The 16,926-nt window shown below is 38.9% G+C and overlaps 1 protein-coding gene across 1 annotated transcript in view; it reads right to left on the reverse strand.

Moving 5' to 3' along the window:
• Positions 1-16,926, reverse strand: part of MICU2 (mitochondrial calcium uptake 2) — a 180,198-nt gene that overhangs the window by 77,938 nt on the left and 85,334 nt on the right. Inside the window, exons 3-4 of the mRNA XM_044249410.1 lie at positions 11,621-11,652; positions 11,439-11,514 (exon numbers count right to left, since the gene is read on the reverse strand). Of these exons, the coding sequence (XP_044105345.1) occupies positions 11,439-11,514; positions 11,621-11,652 (108 nt within the window). The remainder of the gene's footprint in view (positions 1-11,438; positions 11,515-11,620; positions 11,653-16,926) is intronic.

The following is a 16,926-nucleotide window of genomic DNA, read 5'->3' on the forward strand; positions in this document are numbered from 1 at the left end:
TACAAATATCTTCTCCCATTCAGTAGGTTTCCTTTAAGTTATGTTGACAGCTTCCTTCACTGAGCATTAGCTTTTTATCTTGATGAGGTTCAAGGAGTTCATTTTTGCTTTTGTTTCCCTTGCCTCCAGAGATATGTCATTAAGAAGCTAGCTAGAGCTGATGTCAAAGAGGTTGCTGCCTGTGTTCTCGAGGATTTTGATGGCTTCCTGTCTCACAGGTAGGTTTTTCATCCACTTTGAATTTTTGTGTATGGTATAAGAAAGTGGTTCAGTTTTATTCTTTTGCATGTGGTTATCCATTTTTCCCAATACTATTTGTTGAAGAGACTTTTTTAGCTGTGTTTTTTTTAAAGATTTTATTTATTTATTGGACAGCAAGAGATCACAAGTAGGCAGAGAGGCAGGCAGAGAGAAAGGGAGAAGCAGTCTTCCTGCTGAGTAGAGAGCCTGATGTGGAGCTTGATCCCAGGACCCTGAGATCATGACCTGAGCTGAAGGCCAAGGCTTAACCCACTGAGCTACCCAGGCACCCCAACTTTTTTACATTGGATACTCTTTCCTGCTTTGTTGAAGATGAGTTGACCATACAGTTGTGGGACCATTTTGGGTTTTCAATTCTGTTCCACTGATCATAGGTTGGGTGTCTGTTTTTTTTTTTTTTTTTGGCCAGTACCATACTGTTTTGATCAATATAGCTTTGTAATAAGGCTTGAAGTCCCACATTCTAATGCCTTCAGCTTTGCTTTTCTGTTTCAAGACTGCTTTGGCTATTCCATGGTCTTCTGCAGTTCCATACAAATTTTAGGATGGTTTTAGCTCTGTGAAAAATGCTGGTGGTATTTTGATAGGGATTTATTAAATGTGTAGACTGCTTTGGGTACTACAGACATTTTTTTTTAGATTTTTTTTTTTGTTTGTTTGTTTATTTGACAGAGAGAGAGATCACAAGTAGGCAGAGAGAGAGAGGAGGAAGCAGGCTCCCCGCTGAGCAGAGAGCCCGATGTGGGACTCGATCCCGGGACCCCGAGATCATGACCTGAGCCGAAAGCAGCGGCTTAAACCACTGAGCCACCCAGGCACCCTACAGACATTTTTACAGTACTTGTTCTCTAATACATGGGCATGGAATGTTTTTCCATTTCTTTGTATCCTCTTTAATTTCTTTCTTAAGTGTTCTATAGTCTTCAGAGCACAGATCTTTTACCTCTTTGGTTACATTTATTCCTAGATCTCTTACGGTTTTTGGTGCAAGTGTAAATGGGGTCAATTCCTTGATTTCTTTTTTTTTAAATTTTATTTATTTATTTGACAGAGAGAGATCACAAGTAGGCAGAGAGGCAGGCAGAGAGAGAGAGAGAGAGAGAGGAGGAAGCGGACTACTGCTGAGCAGAGAGCCCGATTTGGGACTCGATCCCAGGACCCTGAGATCATGACCTGAGCCGAAGGCCGAGGCTTAACCCACTGAGACACCCATTTTCTGCTTAGATTTCTTTTTCTACTGCTTCATTATTGGTATATAGAAATGCCACATACGTTAATTTTTTATCTTGTGACTTTGCTGAATTTGTGTATCAATTCTAGCAATTTTTTGGTTGAGTCTTTTAGGTTTTCTACATAGAATATCATTTTGTTTGCAAATAGTGAAAGTTTGACTTCCCCCTTGCTGATTTGGATGCCTTTTATTTCTGATTGCTAAGGCTAGGACTTCGAGTACTATATTAAATAACAATGTGGACATCTCTGTCACGTTCCTGACTTTAGGGGAGAAGCTCGCAGGTTTTCCCCATTGAAGATGACATGAGCTGTGGGTCTTTCACACATGGCTTTTATGATGTTAAGGTATGTTCCATCTATAACTACTTTGTTGTTTTTATCAAGAATGGATGCTGTATTTTGTCAAATGCCTTTTTTGTACTTATTCAAAGGATCAAATGGTTCTTACCTTTTTTTTTATTATTAATATGGTATTACTAATATGGTATATTATTAATATGGTTGATTGACTTGCAACTATTAAATCATGCTTGCAGCCCAGGAATAAATCCCACTTGATTGTGGTGAGTAATCCTTTTAATGTATTGTTGGATCCTATTATCTAGTATCTTGTTGAGAATTTTTGTATCCATGTTCATCAGGGATATTGGCCTGTGATTCTATTTAGTGTGGTCTTTGTTTTTGAAATCAAGGTAATGTTGGCCTCAGAGAATGAGTATGCAAGTTTTCCTTCCATTTCTGTTTTTTGGAATAGCTTTAGGAAAATAGGTATAAACTCTTTAAATGTTTGGTAGAATTTCCCTGGGAAGCCTTCTGCCCTGGATATTTGTTTGTTGGGAGATTTTCAACTACTGACTCAATTTCTTTCTGTTCAAATTTTCTATTTCTTCCTGTTTCAGTTTCGGTAGTATGTATGTTTCTAGGAATTTATCCATTTCTTTCAGATTGCCCAGTTTGCTGGCACAGTTTTTCATAATATTCTTTTATAACTGTATTTCTGTGATGTTGGTTGTGAGCTCTTCTCTTTCATTCATGATTCTATTCATTTGGGTCTTTTTTCTTTTCTTTTGTTAAATTTGGTTTGTTTATCAATTTTATTAATTCTTTCAAAGAACCAGTTCCTAGTTTAATTGATCCATTTTACTATTTTTTGTTGCTTTTTTTTTATGTTTCTATATCATTTATTTCTGCTCTAATCTTTATTATTTCCCTTGTGCTGGCTTTAGGCTTTATTTGCTGTTCCTTTTCTAGCTCCTTTAGGTATAACATTAAGTTGTGTATTTGAGTTTTGGTTGGTATTTTTTTGCTTCTTGAGGTAGGCTTAATTGCTATATACTTCCCTCTTATGACTGCTTTTGCTACATCTCAAAGGTTTTAGACTGTTGGTTTTCATTTTCATTTCCTTCCACTTTTTTTTTTTTTTAAATTTCTTCTTTAATTTCCTGGTTAACCCATTAATTCTTTGTAGGGTGTTCTTTAACCTCCTGTATTTGTGGTCTTTCCAAATTTTTTGTGGTTGATTTTAAGTTTCGTAAGAGTTGTGGTAAAAAAATATGCTTAGTATGATCTCAATCTTTTTTTTATTTGTTGAGGCCTGATTTGTGACCTAGCCTGTGATCTATTTTGGAAAAATGTTCCATGTGTACTTGACAAGAATGTGTACTTTGCTGCTTTAGGATGAAATGTTCTGAATGTATCTGGTAAGTCCATCTGGTCCACTGTGTCATCCAAAGCCACTGTTTCCTTGTTGATTTTCTGCTTAGATGATGTGTCCACTGCAGAAAGTGGGATATTAAAGTTCCCTAGTGTTACTGTACTATTACCAATGAGGTTTTTTAATATTTATTATTAATTGATTTATATCTCCCAAGTTAGGGGCATAAATATTTACAATTGTTAGATGTTCTTGTTGGATAGACTGCTTTATTACTATATTATATATATATATAGAATATATTACTATATTATTATAGTGCCCTTTGTCTCTTGTTACAATCTTTGGTTTAAAATCTAGTTTGTCGGGGCGCCTGGGTGGCTCAGTGGGTTAAGCCGCTGCCTTTGGCCAGGTCATGATCTCAGGGTCCTGGGATCGAGTCCCACATTGGGCTCTCTGCTCAGCAGGGAGCCTGCTTCCTCCTCCTCTCTCTCTCTCTGCCTGCCTCTCTGCCTACTTGTGATTTCTCTCTGTCAAATAAATAAATAAAATCTAAAAAAAAAAAAAATCTCGTTTGTCGCAGGGCGCCTGAGTGGCTCAGTGGGTTAAAGTCTCTGCCTTCAGCTTAGGTCACGATCCCAGGGTCCTGGGATCAAGCCCCACATCGGGCTATCTGCTCAGCAGGGAGCCTGCTCCCCCCGCCCCCCGCCTGCCTCTCTGCCTACTTGTGATCTCTCTGTTAAATAAATAAATAAAATCTTAAAAAAAAATAAAATCTAGTTTGTCTGATATAAGACACCCATTTCTTTTGACATCCATTAGCATAAGTGGTTCTCATCCCTTCCCTTTCAGTCTGTGGGTGTCTTTAGGTCTAGAGTGAGTCTCTTGTAGGCAGCGCATAGATAGGTCTTATGTTTTTTACTCATTCAGTCACCTTATGTCTTTTGATTGGAGCATTTAAGTCCATTTACATTCAGAATGATTACTGATCGATATAAATTTAGTGCCACTGTATTACCTGTAAAGTTGTTTCTGGAGATTTTCTCTGGTCCTTTCTAGTTTTCGTTGCTTTCTGTCTTTCTTTCCCACTCAACGAGTCCCCTTTAATATTTCTTGTAGGGCTGGTTTAGTGGTCATGAACTCCTTTAGTTTTTGTTTATCTGGGAAACTCTCTTATTTTGAATGACGTCTTGCTGGATAAAATACTCCTGACTGCATATTTTGCTCATTCAACATGTTGAATATATGTCAGTCCCTTGCTGGCCTGCCAAGTTATTTTTTTTTTTCCCCCTAAAGATTTAATTTATTTGGACGAGATCGAGAGTGAGATGGAGAGAGAGAGAGAGAGAGTGCGTGCACGTGAATGCACAGATTGGGGGGGGCGCAGAGGGAGCTGGAGAAGCAGACTCCTTGCTGAACAGGGAACTGGACATGGGGCTTGATCTGAGGACCCTGGGATTATGACCTGAGCCAAAGGTAGATAACTGACTGACTGAGCAACCCAGGTGCCCAAAGCCTGCCACGTTTCTATGGCTAAGTTCGCTGCTAAATTTATCTGTCATGCTTAGTAAATTAGGGATTTCTTTTCCCTTGCTGCTCTCAGGATGTTTACCTTATCTGTGGATTTTATAAATTTTACTAAGATGTCTTGGCACTGGCTTGCTTTTGTTGATTTTGATGGGGGTTCTCTGTGCCTCCTGGATCTGGATGCCTGCTTTCTTCCCCAGATTTCGGAACTTTTCAGCTGTAAGTTCCTCAAAGAAACCCTTTGCCCCCCTTTCCTTCTTTTCTTCTTCTGGGACTCCTATGATACAAATATTATTATGCTTTATGAAGTTGCAGAGTTTCCTAAGTCTACATTTGTGATCCAATATTTTTCTTTCCCTCTTCTTTTCAGCTTCATTATTTTACATAATTTTATCTTCTTTTATCACTTATTCATTCTTCTGCTTCTTCCATCCTTGTGGTCATTACATTCAGTTGGTTTTGCATCTCAGTTATAGCATTTTTTATTTTGACCTGACTAGTTTTTAGGTTTTTTATCTCTGTCGTACGGGACTCCCTGGTGTTGTTTATGCTTTTATCAAGTCCAGCTAGTATCCTTACAATTGTTGTTTTAAATTCTGGTTCAGGCATCTTACTTAGATCCGTTTCAGTAAGATTCCTGGCTGTGACCTTTTCTTGTTCTTTCTTTTGGAATGAATTCCTCCATCTTCTTCGCATTTTGTCTAGGTCTCGGTCTTCTGTGTGTTGGGAAAGCCTATTATGTTCCCTGCTTCTGAGACTAACGGCTATACTAAGAAGACATTGTACACTGTCCAGGGCCTGACACTTTGGGAAGTGTCTCTGGTGTACGCCGTGTGCACTATGCTTTTGGGTTTTGGCTTATCTTTCCCTCAGGTCAGTCCTATGCAATTTCTCTTTGCTGCTCCAAGGAGTGTTTGGACTTTGTCTACTGTGTAGCAAATTTTAACTAGGTGTGTTTTGGTCCGCTTGTTAAAAGAGGCTAGATCCTGTTTCCACTAGAGCTGAAGCTTTGCAGCGTTCTATGGTCAGCAGACTTGGTTTGTGTGTGGTGGGTCTGTGCTGGTCCTCCGGAGGAGGGGGCCCACTGCTACTCTGGCTCTCAGGCACACTTGCCTTAGTAAAAAAGCACCTGAAGAGCGCTTGGAGCTTGGTGTAAGCGGCTCTAGCCTTCACTGTGGGCACTGTGTTGCTCACTGACCTCGGACTGTGCTGATGGGCAGGGGAGAGGGGAGTTTGTGCCCACCACTATTCAGGAAACCTTCACAGAAAAGTTATCAGTTTCTTCTTGTGTGTCCCAGACATCTTTCAGATCCCCGCCTTCATCCTGTCTGTGTCTGAGCTGCCTGCCCACCTGGCAGCACAGTGCTCCTGTGTTGTATCTCAGAAGACTGTCTGGGTTTCAAAACTCCAAATTTTAGGGACCAGGTATGGCATGGACCCACACTGATCCTCTGGGGAAGGGTCTTACTGCATTGTGGCTGGTGTGGGTTTGTTGTCCCAGAAGGGCAGTCACACAAACACACAGACGCTTGGAGTTTATGGTAAAGCATAACAAACAGTAAAGCATCCAGGTTAGCTGCCCTGAGCAGGTGCTTCTGCTTCTATGCTAATGAATGGGGCAGCTCAATGGCGCCTGCCAGTTCTTTTGTCCCTGAGAAGTAGTGCTGTCTCTCTAAACTCTGAAGAAGGGGAACTATCTCTGCCAGTGTGACCCAGGGGATCCTTAGACCACATTGTCTGGTCCTGGGCCTCTGCCCTCTTCCTTCACAGGAGCACCAATATGCCTGCCAGGCTCAAGTGACTTTTTTTTTTAATTTTATTTATTTATTTGAGAGAGAGAGACAGTGAGAGAAAGCATGAGCGAGGAGAAGGTCAGAGAGCGAAGCAGACTCCCCATGGAGCTGGGAGCCCGATGTGGGACTCGATCCCGGGACTCCAGGATCACGCCCTGAGCCGAAGGCAGTCGTCCAACCAACTGAGCCACCCAGGCGTCCCTTCAGTCCTTGAGCTCTGCTGCTTGTAAAAACTTCTAACAATCAGCCCCTCGTTTTCCCACTCATTGGTGCTGGGGAAGCACTTTTCTTGTGCAATCCGCTGCATGGTTCCTGTTTGCTCTCGTGTGCACTACCACCCTACCCAAGATCAGGGCTCTCTCCCCGCTGCAGCACCCGTGATTCTTTTCTTCCCCAAATCATGTCGCTGTACCGCCTACCTTCCATGCTGTGGCCTCTTTTCTTCCTCCAGTTTGTGCAGTTTGTTCTCTCAGTCCTCAGATCAATTTCTTGGATGTTCAGAGTGATCTGTATTTATCTGGCTGTGTTCATGGGACAAGGCAAGCATATTACTCTGCCATCTTAACTCTTCCTCCACTAAATGCTATTTGTAAATTGATTTTACTACCTGTATATGACTTTGGGCAGGTTACTTAACCCCTCTGTGCCTCAGTTAACCCAGCTATAAAATGGGGGTATGAAATGAAGGTAGCTTCCTCAAAGGAATGTTGTGAGGATTAAATGTAGTAATACATGCAAGAGGGTCAGTATAGTATCTGATACATAGGAAGCCTTTAGTAAGTATTTGTAGCTATTAAAATTGTTATTGATCATGTACATTTGTTTTGGAAGGAAGTACTTTAGCACCGCACTGGTGAGGTCACTCCCGTGGGTAACTCCCTTGACTGACCGACCACTCCTTCTCAAGCCTTATAAAGGGCCCCTCTCTTTTTCTGTGTGTTCTTTAAACTGAGCTGTTTTTTTAAAAAAAATATTATTTAAAAAATTTCTTTTAAAAAAGATTTTGTTTATTTGACAGAGAGAGAGAGAGAGAGAGAGATCACAAGTAGGAAGGGAGGCAGGTAGAGAGAGAAGGAAGCAGGCTCTCCATGGAGCAGAGAGCCCGATGTGGCGCTCAATCCCAGGACCCTGGGATCATGACCCGAGCTGAAGGCAGAGGCTTTAACCCACTGAGCCACTCAGGTGCCCCTTAAACTGAGCTTTTATCTCAGGGCCTCTTCTCTCCGAAGTGCTTCCAGTATGGTTGCATCTGTAACAGCGGCTTCAGGGGTCATTTATGGCTGACAATTCTTTTTTTTTTTTTTCTTTTAACATTTTATTTATTTATTTGAGAGAGAGAGAGAGAGCAAGCACAAGCAGGGGCGGAGAGAGAGAGGGAGAAGCAGACTAGTCTGCTGAGCAAGGACCCCAATGTGGGGCTCAATCCCAAGACCATGGGATCATGACCTGAGCCAAAGGCAGACAACCAACTGACCAAGCCACCCAGGCATCCCTAGATGTCCGAATATTCTTTTTTTTTCTATTTTTATTTATTTTTTAAATTTCCTTTTCAGTGTTCCAGAATTCACTGTTTATGTACCACACCCAGTGCTCCATGCAATACGTGCCCTCCATAATACCCACCACCAGGCTCATCAAACCTCCCACCCCCAGCCACTCCAAAACCCTCAGATTGTTTTTCAGAGTCCATAGTCTCTCATGGTTCGTCTCCCTCTCCAATTTCCCCCAACTTCCTTCTCTCCATCTCCCCATGTCCTCCGTGTTACTTCTTATGCTCCACAAATAAGTGAAGCCATATGATAATTGACTCTCTCTGCTTGACTTATTTCACTCATTTGATACAAAAGTTGGTTATTCATCCTTTCTGATGGAGGCTTAATACTCCACAGTGTATATGGACCACATCTTCCTTATCCATTCATCTGTTGAAGGGCATCTTGGTTCTTTCCACAGTTTGGTGACTGTGGCCATTGCTGCTATGAACACTGGGGTACAGATGGCCCTTCTTTTCACTACATCTGTATCTTTGGGGTAAATATCCAGTAATTTAATTGGAGGGTCATAGGGAAGCTCTGTTTTTAATTTCTTAAGGAATCTCCACACTGTTTTCCAAAGTGGCTGTACCAACCTGCATTCCCACCAACAGTGTAACACATCCTCTCCAACAGACGCTATTTATTGTCTTGTTAATTTGGGCCATTCTAACTGGTGTTAGATGGTATCTCAATGTGGTTTTGATTTGACTCTCCCTGATGGTTAGTGATAATGAACATTTTTTCATGTGTCTGTTAACCATTTCTATGTCTTCTTTGGCAAAGTGTCTGTTCATGTCTTCTGCCCATTTTTTGATATGATTATCTGTTTTGTGTGTGTTGAGTTTGAGGAGTTCTTTATATATCCTGGATATCAGCCCTTTGTCTTATTGTCATTTGCGAATATCTTCTTCCATTCCGTGGGTTGCCTCTTTGTTTTGTTCACTGTTTCCTTTGCTGTGTGTCTGAATATTCTTAAATCTGAACTCAGTATGTCCTAAACTGGACTCATTCCTCGTCCTTCCCTCCACACAATTAGTCCTTTCCTTATGACCCATGTGTCTTGGTGAATGGCACATTCACCTTGCTGATCAAACCAGAAACTTGGGCACCATACACGATTCTGTTTTCTCTGTCTCCTCTCATATCCAATCAGTCACTAAGTCCTACCAATTCTATCACCAAAATACCTATCAAATCTATACTCTTCTCTCCATTTTTACTACCTCTTCTCTAGCATATAATCCCTTGCTGTTAATGCAAAACCTCTTGTTTCTTTTGCTCCCTCCTCAATCCATTCACCACTCAGCTGCTAGAGAGACTGTTCTCATCTGATTTGTCACTTTCTTACTTTTTAGTGGCAATCTACTCTTCTTAGGATAAGGTCTAAACTCTTTAATACGTTCTGTAAAGGGATGTATGATTTAGGATCTATGTACCTCTCTGGCTTATGTCCTACCATTCTCAACAGCCTCATCACCCTTTCCAAAACAGTATCTATCCTCTTTGTTTATACATCTGCATGCTGGTGTATGCTTCATCTTTCCTGATTCAACCAATCTCCTACTCCTCTACTTCTACCCAAGCTTTCCTACCATGCTCTCTGAAATTCTCTTTCCACAGTACACATCTTTAATCTATTTACTTCATGTGCAGTCTTGCCTTATCCAAAATCTGGATCTCTCTACTAAGGGTACTGGTACCTCTGCAGACTGCTAAAAAAGAGGTTATTCATTTTTTTCTACCTCAGTGCTAATTCCAGAACTTTTCCCTTCTAACCTCTTATAAAAACTTTGTGTCTTTGAGGTTAATGCCATCCAGCCAGGCCACCTTTTATTTTTCTTCTTAGTGGTCATCTACCTAAGTTCCCTCTCATCATCTTTTAGTCCCTGAAGACTTTAGTACTTGATTCACTGTCCTTCTCTCTGACAATACCCTATCTCTCAGATCCTTGAGAACTTTCACTATGTTAACTTTGCAATCTACTTCTGCTTTAGTCACCTAATTCCAGGACCACACCTAGAACCCTGAAATCTGCTGGAACCACTTCATCTGTGAAACGATAAATCTAAACACTTTATGACTGCAAGTTCTTTTTTGCTCTTGGACTCCTACTATACCTATTCTTCAACCTCACTGGCAGCTCCCTATTGACTGCCCCACTTTCTTCTTTTCATCTCCTTTTTACTTTCTTTTACTATTCTACTTTATTCTCTGTTATCTTGCTTAGATTCCATGGCTCATTACTAAAAACCCCTTTTGCCCTCAACAGCCTTACCCCTGTCTGTGACTCTTCTACCCATTTGCTCAGCAAAACCCCAAATCCAGTACAACTGTCCAACATTTCTATTCCTACATGTAGCCTGTGGAAGATCATCACACAACTGCACTGACTGGTGACTTTTTTTTCATGACCTGCACTATCTTCTGATTCCTTCAGGCTTCCCAGAACTCTATGTTTCTCTGGTCTGGTCTCTTTCCTAACCACAGAAGCTACTTCAAACCGTCTTTCTCCATATGTCCTACTTTATAAAAAAAAAAAAAAAAAAGCTATCCAGAACAACCTGCTTTTACTTCCTGCCACTAAATTTGCAAATGCCTGCATTAAATTACCCACCTGTTCATCCTTTCCTACTGATAACAATGAAAAAAGCTATGCACCCTGTGGAATGCTGATCCTTCCATTTTTGCTGTGAAGACAATCCTTTCTCTCACATTTTCTAGGATTCTCTCCCATTCATACTTCCTTTCTCTTATATCTTATTAAGTATTATATAATTATATTGCTATATTATATATATTATGTATGTTTCTCTCTCATTGATAAGATATATGCTCAAGTATCTTTATCTAACATTTTATTATATATGTTTCCCTCTCATCGATAAGAAATGTGCTCAAGTACCCGCATCTAACATTAAACAACATTCCCCTGGCCTTCTATCTCCGCACTCAGCTACTGACCTTGCTCACACCCATGTCTCTCAAGCGGCCTGAACTTACTTTTTTCTTTCCCTAACACGTTCTCCTCTTGACTTGTGATAACATTCTCCTGATTCTCCTCTACTTCTCTGGTCACTCTGCCCTTGTCTCTTTCATGAGCACTGCTTCCTCTTCTACTCTCTTAAAAGCTGGTGTTCCTCTGGATCTCTCTGAGGCCTTCACTTGCTACATTCCTCCTCCTCAAGCTTTAATTAAAATTGATGTTTTAATAATTAAGCTGTAATTTCTCAGAGAGCTTGAGAAAATTATTTCTCAATGAATGTTTTATTATGATTTAAAAACATCTATTAAAGAACATGGCATTAAAAATCTATTAAAAAGAACATGGCATTTTTCTACATTGGCTCTCTACCATACAGTTGCAGACTTTACAACAACCCCTTAATAATACTCTGGTTAGATGAAACAAGTAGAAGTTTAACAAATCAAAATTACCTTTATCACCAAGGTCTCTAAAAAAAGTTGATCCACAACGAGCTGGTTGGATTCCTGCCAGTATATCCTCGATATCCTTTGAATACACATTGAAATTTTTAAATTTTAACTTATAAAAGTTCATTTTCTATGCCACCAAAAAACAGAAAGGAAGAAAGAACTCTCCCACACACATTGCTTACCTTTTTTGTCAGCTTCTTCACTGAAGTTTTACCTATAGTAAAGAAGAAACATTATTTAGTACCCATATTCCTTTGTAAAACTCAACTTCCACAAAGAAAGAAAATTATTTAAAAGACAAAACAAACAACTTGGGTGCCTGGGTGGCTCAGTTGTTAAGTGTCTGCCTTTGGCACAGGTCATGATCCCAGGGTCCTGGATTTGAGCCCCACATCCCCACACTGGGCTCCCTGCTCAGTGGGAAGCCTGCTTCTCCCTCCTACTTCCCTTCCTTGTGTTCCCTCTCTCGCTGTGTCTCTGTCAAATACATAAATAAAATCTTAAAGAAAAAAGCAACTAAATATTTATAAGAAAATAAAACTTTGGCAAGTTAGCTAATATCTTTAAATCAAAGTTAAGAGCCAGAGAATTCTAAGCCTAAACACAAAGACTCTACGGATTTTTTAAGACCTACTTTCCAATTTCACTCACCCTATTTCAGACATATAAAATCTTATCACCATTTTTGACTTCTCTTAGTTGTCTGCATCATAAATAAATTCTTACCAATATGATTTAAAAAACCTTTTTGCTTTCACTGATTAAAAAAATTCACATTCCTCTCTTAAAAAGCTACCTTTTGAACCCTAAAAATTTCTTCAGTTTACAGCCCTCTAGTAAATTTAAAAGTCTAGCCAATATGACTATCTATTCTAAAATTATTTTTAATAATCTTCTATTGGATAGCAGAGATTTATAATTCTTTCAGGTGTTCAGCCATTCTCTTTATTGCTTACATCATTTTCTTCTTATCCACTATAATTCTAAAGCACTGAGTTGCTTCTTTTGCTGAGATTTATAGCCTCAAGTCATTTACACATCTAGAATACTGAAAAATGTTTTAAGTTGTTTCTTACATAAGCCACAAGCATCACAAACTTCCCTTTCTGGCCTCAAGATTATCTTATCTATTAAGTTCCTTCAGTACAAATGCAAAGTCTCTGAAAGTTTAGGAGACAGGTTAAAAAAAATGAATACTTTTAGATGTACCTTTTCTGTACTTCAGGATGCTTAATTTGGACTATAAATCGACTGGGGACAAATTCTATCATTTGCTGTTAATAAACTGTGAAGATTTTAGCTTTGCATTATTAATGAAAACCACAGTTGCAAATATGACTATATCATTTTAGAAACATTTATGACCATGTTTATAAACTTAGGTGTTACTATTTTGGAATAATTTTATTTATTTTTATTTTTTAAAGATTTTATTTATTTATTTGACAGAGATCACAAGTAGGCAGAGAGGCAGGCAGAGAGAGAGAGAGAGAGAGGAGGAAGCAGGCTCCCCACCAAGAAGAGAACCCGATGCAGGGCTTGATCCCAGGACCCTGGGATCATGACCTGAGCCGAAGGCAGAGGCTTTAACCCACTGAGCCATCCAGGCGCTATTTTGGGATAACTTCATAGTATGTGTCACCCAATGATAACCCCAGATTCTAATGTTAGGTGCTCATATACACTTCAACCATCAAATAGACAAAATTATCATTTAAATTACAACCTAAGGGTTTATGTGAATATGTATATAGAAATATGTGGTAATATAATGCTAATAACAAATCCCAGAAAACTATGTAATAGATATATTTTATCTACCTTTGTATATTCTATTTTTAAAAAACCTGATGATTCACATTCCTTATATTGTTCTTCTTCAAGTCATGTTCAAATTATTCATTACCAGAGGCATTTTTATTTTTAAACAATTAAGGTTACTCCCCAGAGATTAATCCTTGTATCTAAATGAAACAAGTATTCTAGGAAGTAATAATTGACATATTGAAGGTGACAATATGGATGGTTTCTAAGTAATAAGATTATTTCTAGGGGGTCTTATATTTGCTTCATACCTAGATTTCTTTTTGGTTTTTTAAAAAATCTTTGTGTTTAAAAAAGTCCTTCTACTTGAAACTGTATGAGGAAAGAAGGTAGCATTTGCTTCCCTGCAGCTAGAAGTCTAGAGGCCAAATACCTAAGCCAGTAAAATTCAATACTATTTAAATACAATACAACAATAAGGTTGTGAATTAGTTGATAATGTAACACCAGAATCACATGTAAGAATGAAACTGTAAAACCCTATTGAGGCAGATTCCATATTTGTCCTTCCTTTTATGTAGCCCAGTGATTGGCATTTAAGTATCTGCTGAATAATCAAGTAAAAACTAGAAAACATTCCAGAATGTCTTTTTATTCAGATCCCTGCCTTTAAGTGGTTAATCATTTATTATCTTCATTTTATAAATAAAACAAGTAAGACTGACTGATACACAAGAGGAATTAGGTCACAATATGGACACTAGATTTTTCTTCTCATCCAGATTTTCCAAAAACAGGTATAAGATGTCTTCAGTTCCATTAAAGTAGTAATTGGGAACCACTCTCAACACTTCAGGAAACTTCACAGAACTGAATGATTAGGCATGGGATGATTAGAGAGGTAACACTGGTTATTTCATGTTGATTACAAGTTCTGCTTGGTACCTGAGTATGTATTTGATTATCAAAAATGGAGAAACTGTGTACTTAGTGAGCTTTTTTTTTTTTTTTTAAGATTTTATTTATTTATTTGACAGACAGAGATCACAAGTAGGCTGAGAGGCAAGCAGAGAGAGGAAGGGAAGCAGGCTCCCCACTGAGCAGAGAACCCGATGTGGGCCTCGATCCTAGGATCCTGGGATCATGAGCTGAGCCGAAGGCAGAGGCTTTAACCCACTGAGCCAACCAGGCGCCCCGAGTGAGCTTTTCTTATAAAAAATACTTTTTCAGAATGGAATCAATAATTAGAAAAAGGCAAAGAAATTATTGTAGCTGACAAAATGAGGTCATTCTCATATAAAATTCATTTTTAGAAAAAAAAATTAATGAGTTACCAGAATGAACATCTAATTTCTCTTGTTTTCTCTTTCTCCTAAGTTAATAAACTTTTCCTTGAGTAAGAGAAGGGGTTGTAGTGTTTCAAACCCAGAACACTAGGTTAGGGGGTTATCTCACCAAGTACCAAGGAGACCACAGATTTCCAAAGGAAGAGGTCCATGGTCTGATCTGTGGTATGATGAGCCACAACTTTGTTCTTCTGATAGCAATTGTAACACCAGGACATTTCAAATATACCCAAATAATTTTGGCCCCATTTTTCTATTTAAGAGTGAAACCTATCTGTACATAATCTAAAATTTTTATGTGTGTTTGTTTGGTCTGTTTTTTTGGAGGGAGGGGAAAACTGCTTTTCTTTCTTTGGTTACTTCTACTTTCACATACATAAAAAACCCAGTCTTTTTATATGCATATGTATATATGTAGTCATATATGGAAATAACAGAATGGGGAAAAACTCAACAGCAATAAGGTAGAGCTAGAGTTGAAGCTGTAATGTTGTATTATATGAGGATGAAGAATGGGAAATACACTGTGGCTTTTCTTAGCAGGGGAAGGCACAGATCTTTAAGATCTATGAAGCACTATAATGGAATTCTGGCTCAGGAAGTAGAATGTTTTTAAAGGTCTCCACCTCTTGTAGAGATTCCACCATGTGGGTTTCACTGTTTACAGGGGATTTCTGAAGTAAAAATCAGGAACAAGCCCATTGTGTTATAGGCAAAGAGCCATTTTAATACTTAAAACAAGTAAAACTACATTAATACATAGTAAGTACTGTTACAGGTCAAATAAATCTTTACCTCTAGCCAAAATAAAATTATTTGATGACTGTAACTATAAAAACATCATTACTGGTATCTAATTCAATTCATTTTGCTAGAGGTAAGTGGACTTTTGATATATAACAATTAGACAACAGAGACACTGCCATCATTTTATATCTTTTGCATGAATATATGAACAACCTGGTATCAATGTCAGAATTAGCATAAGACAGAACTAGTTACTCCAATACTTGCTTAAATTCAGTCATAGCTATTATGGAGACCGAGGGAGAAAATGACACATTAGCAAAACAAACTTCAGCAATAGTAAAAGTGATAACTGGAGGAAAAAAAAGGAGGGCAAATTAAGTGATGCTATTTTCCTTCAACAAAGCATATGGCTTGCTCATTTCTGCTGTAATATTTAAATAGGGGGAACAAGAACTATCTTCTGGTTGGTATTTTTTCTAGAGGGAGACAGTGATCTTCTAAAATGTCTGAAAGTGGCCTACTTGTCAACTTTGCTAAACTGCTCTTCAAATACATTTAAGTTATTTTTGAAGGAGAAAAATGTGACTTTTTTTGCAACCTCAAATACTGAAATAATAACAACATTATACACAACAAATTAATTACAGTTTAAGAGCTAATATAAAGGGGGAAATACAGCAGCTAAGAAACTAAATAATGGGGGGGGGCGCCTGGGTGGTTCAGTCGTTAAGTGTCTGCCTTTGGCTCAGGTCATGATCCCAAGGTCCTGGTATTGAGCCCCACGTCAGGCTCCTTGCTGAGCTGGAAGCCTGCTTCTCCCTCTCTCAGTCCCCCTGCTTGTGTTCCCTCTCTCACTGTGTCTCTGTCTGTCAAATACATAAATAAAATCTTAAGAAACAACAAAAATAACAACAACTAAATAATGGGGAGAGGAGAAGACAGGGAATGTTTCTCCAAATAAGAGAAGCTGAAGGATTAGCATGAATTAACTCAGAGAAGTGGGGTTAAAAGCATTCTGGGAACAGCATGTGCAGTACTGAGACAGGGAGAGTTGGAATACTCTAGAAACAGAGAGTAGGGCTTGTCAGTCACTTCTATTGTGATGAGGAGAGTGAGGGCGAGTGGCAGTTTTGGTGGCAGGAAGCTGAGGTAATTGACTTCTATTTTCTCTTTGAGTAGGTGATCAGGTAGTTTGCTAGAACATGTATGAGAAAGTGTAAGAAAACTTAGCATGATGCATCAGAGATCGCTAGTATAAAAGAAAAACAACTGATTTTCATATAGAGAGGCAATAACCTGACCCTGATAACTCACTAATTTTAGTAGTTTTATTATTTGTAGATGCTTTGGGATTTTCTACATAGGTAAGATGTCTCTGACCAAATATAGCTTTAGCTCATCCTTTTAAAATCTATACGCTTCATTTTTTTTTCTTGCCTTTTGGCACTGGGTAGGACTTCTAGTACAGTGTTGAATCTAAGTGGCAAGAGTGGAGAGCGTTGCCTAGTTCTTGATTGCGGGGGCAAAGTGGTCAAACTTTCACCATTAAAAATGATATTAGCAACTGACTTAATGTCTGTATGGCCTATTAGGACCTAGCCTCAAAATTGCCAGACTATCATTTCCAT

Source organism: Neovison vison, chromosome 5 (genome assembly GCF_020171115.1).
Source record: "Neovison vison isolate M4711 chromosome 5, ASM_NN_V1, whole genome shotgun sequence".
In the NCBI taxonomy this organism is placed as follows: Eukaryota; Metazoa; Chordata; class Mammalia; order Carnivora; family Mustelidae; genus Neogale; species Neogale vison.